This window comes from Mesoplodon densirostris, chromosome 6 (genome assembly GCF_025265405.1).
Source record: "Mesoplodon densirostris isolate mMesDen1 chromosome 6, mMesDen1 primary haplotype, whole genome shotgun sequence".
NCBI lineage: Eukaryota > Metazoa > Chordata > Mammalia > Artiodactyla > Ziphiidae > Mesoplodon > Mesoplodon densirostris.
In genome coordinates, this window is record NC_082666.1 from 5,609,155 (window position 1) to 5,615,154 (window position 6,000).

Sequence of the window (6,000 nt, forward strand, 5' to 3'; positions counted from 1 at the left end):
GTTTTTTTTGGTTTGTTTGAAACATAATTCACTATTTTAAAGGGCACAATTCAGTGGTTTTTATTATCATTATTTTTTTCTCTTTTGGCCATGCTGCGTGGCATGTGGGATCTTAGTTCCGCAACCAGGAATGCCCCCTGCATTGGAAGCACGGAGTCTTAACCACTGGACTGCCAGAGAAGTCCCACTGGTTTTTAGTATATTCACAGAATTGTGCAACTGTTACCACTATCTAATTCCAGAACATTTTCTCCACCCCCAAAAGAAACCCTGTGCCCCTTTAGCAGTCATCTCCCATTTTTTTTTTTAAATTTATTTTTATTTATTTATTTTTTTGCGGAACGCGGGCCTCTCACTGTTGAGGCCCCTCCCATTGCGGAGCACAGGCTCCGGACGTGCAGGCTCAGCGGCCATGGCTCACGGGCCCAGCCGCTCCACGGCATGTGGGATCTTCCCGGACCGGGGCACGAACCTGTGTCCCCTGCATTGGCAGGCGGACTCTCAACCACTGCGCCACCAGAGAAGCCCCCCATTTATATTTTTAACATAAAATAAACACGTCATTGGAGCCACGTGCCCCCCGCCCTCCCCCTCCCCAGCATCGTTCAAATGACCTTGAACACCTCACGGCATACCTCTCCCCCTTCAGCTTTCCTGGGCACGGATTTCGGGAACCTTTCCCAGCCAGGCAGGAGGGGAGGAGGGGAGAGCAAGGTGGAGGCATGTGGCTGGCCGGGAGCACTAACCAGGGGGCGCTGGGGGCCAAGGTCTGGGCTCCAGGGGGGGGTCAGGAGGGTCCCAGGTCACCCAGGAGAAGGTGGGTCCCAGGGGCAGGATCCAGATGCTTGCCCACTCTCCTGTGCACAGAGGCACCTGCTTTGCACTGTCATTTGCTTAATGTCTATCTCCCCCCCACCTGGAGTCCATGAGAGGGTCAGGACCCTCTCTGCCCTGGCCTCCACTGTGTCCCCAGTGCCCAGGCGAGCACCGGCCACAGGAAAGGCCAGACACCCCAAGATGGACCTCATGACCTCAGCCCCTACGTACCGCACTCCTGCTGTGCACTCAGCCCATTTTATATACATCAGCCCTGACGCCGCATGCCCACACAAGGGGGATGGAACTGCCGTGTCCTCTCCTTTTAGGGATGAAGATACTGAGGCCCAGAGAGGTGGCAAGTAACCCAAGTCATAGGCTGGTGTGTGTGTGTGTATGTGCACGCGCACGAGTTGGGGTCGGGGAAGCCTGAGCAGGACTTGTGCTGGAGTCCATCCAAGCTCTGAACCATACTCTGAACTGAGTGAACGAAAGCAGGGCAGGATAGGGGTCAGGGGAGAGAAGCTTCCAGGTGGGGAGTCCCTTCCCCGTCCCCTACACCCAGGTGGGTGTATAAAGATAGGGAGAAGTTGGCCAGGTGGGGACCCTGTTCCTGTAGCACCACCCACCCGCTTGGAGCAGCACTGGTGCCTCTACCACTCCTGGCATCTTTTTTTTTTTTTTTTTTTTTTTTTGCGGTACGCGGGCCTCTCACTGCTGTGGCCTCTCCCGTTGCGGAGCACAGGATCTGGACGCACAGGCCCACCGGCCATGGCTCACGGGCCCAGCCGCTCCGCGGCACGTGGGATCTTCCCAAACTGGGACACGAACCCATGTCCCCTGCATCGGCAGGCGGACTCCCAACCACTGCGCCACCAGGGAAGCCCCACACTCCTGGCATCTTAATTGAAATCTGTCGGCAGCCACCGGGTGTGGGAGAAGCATTTAAGCGGGGCCTTGATTGGCTCCTGACAGACAGGGAGCCCTGGCGAGAATGTCAGCTTGAGCCCAGCCCTCGACTGCCCTGTGCTGTTCCCTGCCTCTGCTTTTCCACACTCTCCTGTCACCTTCTCCTCGCGTGTTTTGTCTTTTCTTATTGAGTTATGGGAGCTCTTTATATATTAAGGTTATTGATTCTTTGTCAGATACACATGATACATAGTTACTCCTGGTCATTTGTCTTTCAGCTGTTTTTTTTTTTGATAACATTATTGCTTATTTCCTAGAAGTTTTCAATTTTTATGTAGTCAATTCTGCTAGTCTTTTCCTTCATATCTTCTGAATTTTAGGCCCTGCTTTCCCTTTTCCCCTCCTAGTTTTATATCAATAAAATTTTTTAAAATAGGAGTAGTTTTAAAATACTTTTTCAGTGTTAGGTGGTAGGTTCAGGTCTGTTATCCATCTGGGAGTTCACTGGGGTGATGATGGGCATCTCAGTATTCTTCCACCAGTGTCTTCCTCCCCACTGTCTGTGATCTGAACTCTGATAGAGGATGGGGTTGGATCTTGGCTCACCCCCAGGGTTGTGAGCATCCTGGCATATCAACAAGGGCTGGAGAAAAACCCAGAGAGTAAAGACTGAGGGAGGTAGAGGCAGGGAGGGAGGTGGCGTTCAGGGGGAGAAGGATAGAGGCGAGGGGGACCAAATCCCAGAGGAACCCGGCCCTCCCTCAGGGCACCCTCATGGGCACTGGGACTGCTCCTGGAGCCCTGATTCGCCCGGAGGAGTGGGGTGCTAATGATGGGCACCAGTGACCACTCAGTGGTGGGGAAAGGAATCTTCCAGCATCCCCCCTGGGCTGCTCTCCCTCTCGCCCTATTCCTGGATCAGATTATTGGTCCTGGGCAAGAACTGAATGAGATATTTGAAAAGTCTTGGAGTATGTCCATCAACTTGTTAACAGTAGTTAATTCTAAATAATTGTTTACAAAAGATGATGAGTTGGGAAGATACATTTTCACTTCATTTTTCACGTACTACTGGATTTTGTTCCTCTGTTTAAAGACCATGCGTTATTTTCATGATGATGATGTAAAGCAGTGTCCATTTTGAAAACATAAGTAGAGTTCTAAAATTGGGGAAAAAATACCTTAAAAAAAAAAAGTACTGAATGAGAGCACAGTCTGGGCAAGTCTGCCTGGGTTCAGATCCCAGCTCTGCCACTTACCAGCTGTGTGACCTGGGCCAGTTCCTTAACCTCTCGGTGCCTCATTTTCCTCACCTATAAACCAGGGATAATAATAGCACCTGCCTCATTGGATGCTGACAGGAGCAGCAGACACCTGGATAATGTGTGCAATGGGCCAGGCACTGTTCTAAGAGCCGTACAGGGACACTTTAATTAAACTGGACGCGTTTGAATCCCACTGGCTTCATTAATCCACGTGCAGCGCTCATAGCGGTGTCTAGCACTTGTGAGTGCTGTCCAGGTGGGGCGGCAGCTGTTGTCAGTGTTGCCTATAGTCTGCCCTTTACAACTTGGAAAGCCCTCTGGCCCTCCCTCCACCGGTGTGCAGCCTGGGGCCCAGAGAGGGACAGCAGCTTGCTGTGAGCCTCCAGCCCAGGGAGGAGCGAGAGAGGCAGGGAGACGAGGCCCTCATGCTCCCGAGGCCGGGTCCTCGGTGAGGAACGCGGGTGGATGCTCTGAGGTTCTGGCGGATCTGCTGTCTGTACGGCTGTTGCTCTTTTCATGGCTCCTTCTCCTTCGCCCTGGACCTGGACCCTGGACCAGAAGCTTTCCTCTGGGCCGGGTGGGGAGGGGACCGCACAGCCCTCACACCCTAGGGGCGTGCACACGCTGACCTGTGCAGGAAAGGAAAGTGGGGTGGGGTGGGGGGGGCGGCTGATGAAATGTCACTCGATGCTGATAACTTGTAAGGCATTTAATTAAATGCCCTCTTAATCAAGAGGTAATCAAACCGGCAGGGAAGCACCTTGAGTGTGAGTGGGTGTGGGGAGGGGGAGGGGAGGGCCTGGTGTGAGACCCCCAAGGAGGGTGCAGGAGAACTGAGGAGGGGAGGGACGGGGGCTGGGGTGGGGTGGGAGAGGAAGGGGGCATCCAGAGCCAGGCCCCAGAGACGGCAGAGGGCATGGTCTTCTGCCTCTCATCCACGAAGCCAGCATTTATTGAGCACCTATTGTGCGCTGGACCCACCCTCAGATGCTGGGGTTCTACAGTGAGCGGGACAGTTGTGTTGCTCTCTCATGGAGCTTCTGCACGGCGTGGGGGAAGGCTGACAAGGAAGCAGGCAGCCAGGACCAGAATGATGAACACTGATGGGGGCACCTGGGTTGGCAGAGGTCCTCAACCTCCACAGGAGGTCAGGCAGCCTTCCTGAGGAAGTGAGACCTGAAGATGAACAGAAGGTAGCCAGGTGAGGAGGAGTAGGGCCAAGTGTCCCAGGCAGAGGGAACAGCATGTGCAAAGGCTCAGAGGCCAGGGAAGTGCATGTGAGTACCAGATCCCGTCCGGCTGGAGCCCAGAGTGTCAGAGAAGATAAAGGGGCCCTCACCCCCAATCCAGAAGAGTTTCCAGACTCTTCCTGACTCCTGCAGCCTTTCTACCAGCCTTCAGCTTAAAACATTTGGAAAGCACAGCCTGACTTAAAGCGAGCACAGAAAACATGAAACATGAAAAACTGCCAGTCCTGTTTCCTGCCAAACACAGGCCTGCAGGAAGAAGGAAGTAGCCCAGGATTGACAGCGTACACTTGGTGGTGGTTGTCCCTTTCTGTCACCAGCCACGTGAGCTTAACTCTTGTCTGTCCTTGGTTCTCTCTGGGGATGTCACTTCCTAGGACCCCTCAACTGCTCCCACCATTCTCTCCCCTGTTCCAGGGCTCAAGAGGATTCACGCCCTGACCACACAGGCAGCCTACGAGTTACACGTGGACCTGGAGGACTTTGACAACGGCACAGCCTACGCCCACTATGGGAGATTTAGCGTGGGCTTGTTCTCCGTGGACCCCGAGGAAGACGGGTACCCGCTCACTGTGGCCGACTACTCGGGCACTGCAGGTGGGGCTCCGGGCTACAGCGGGGATGGGGAGGGGCAAGGGTAGCCTAGCAGTCTCCCCAGCTGGGAGGACAAAGGCGGTCTTTCCAGGCCAGGGGCCAGGATCAAGGCTTTTCACTGCCACCTCCCAGTCCCCACTGGTCCTCACACCAGCCACATGAAGCTTGCAGGGCCTCACCTGCAAAATCACCCATTTTTTAGATGAACAAAGTGAGCTCAGAGCCAGGAATCAGGACAGCTGGAGTCTGGGCTCTGCTGAGCCTCTAGACCCCCTCTGGGCTGTGTCTCTCGTCTCAGGCCAAGGCAAGAAAGCAAGGAAAGGGAGTGTGTGACAAAGCTAGGAGGAGGGAGAGGCTGCCTAGACGCAGGGACAGCCTTAGGGACCACCAAGGCGGCACCGTGCGTGCCTGTGAGCTGCGTGGACACTGAGCGTGGCGGCGGGGCAGGTGTGCACGCACATGTGTGCACCAGTGTGCATGGGGGGGGGTCGCGCATGTCTGCATGTGTGCACGCGCACATCCTGGACGCACGTCCAGGGGACTGCATTGTGTACGGGAAGCTGTGATGCATGCACGCCCCTGTGCCCCCGTGAGTACACACCTGTGTGTGCACCTGCGCAGGGGACTCCCTCCTGAAGCACAGCGGCATGAGGTTCACCACCAAGGACCGAGACACTGACCACTCGGAGAACAACTGCGCGGCCTTCTACCGCGGCGCCTGGTGGTACCGCAACTGTCACACATCCAACCTTAACGGGCAGTACCTGCGCGGCGCGCACGCCTCCTACGCCGACGGCGTCGAGTGGTCCTCCTGGACCGGCTGGCAGTACTCACTCAAGTTCTCCGAGATGAAGATCCGGCCGGTCCGTGAGGACCGCTAGACGGGCGCGCTGTCCGACCCCGCCCACCGCCCGTCCCCGCCCCCGCCCGTCCCCTCGCCATCCCCTCCACCCCCCACCCTGCCCGCCATCCCCACGCCCACCCCGAACTCCACTCCTGCTCAGACGCCCGCCTGCCCGCACGTGACTGACCCGCCCTCGCGATGGAGGGCACTCCCTGAACCAGTGAGGCCACACGTCACCTTCACACTGTCCCCATCCCCAATTTGCTCCGGCTGCTGTGGGCCGGGCAAATTTGACCACCCCAAATTCTGCCTGCCCAGACTTTGG

General features: G+C 55.9%; 1 protein-coding gene across 1 annotated transcript in view; it reads left to right on the forward strand.

Annotated features, from left to right (window-relative positions):
- The window catches only part of FIBCD1 (fibrinogen C domain containing 1), a 30,868-nt gene extending 25,156 nt beyond the window's left edge, over positions 1-5,712 (forward strand). Inside the window, exons 6-7 of the mRNA XM_060101505.1 lie at positions 4,655-4,834; positions 5,453-5,712. Of these exons, the coding sequence (XP_059957488.1) occupies positions 4,655-4,834; positions 5,453-5,712 (440 nt within the window). The remainder of the gene's footprint in view (positions 1-4,654; positions 4,835-5,452) is intronic.
- Positions 5,713-6,000: the final 288 nt, after the last annotated feature.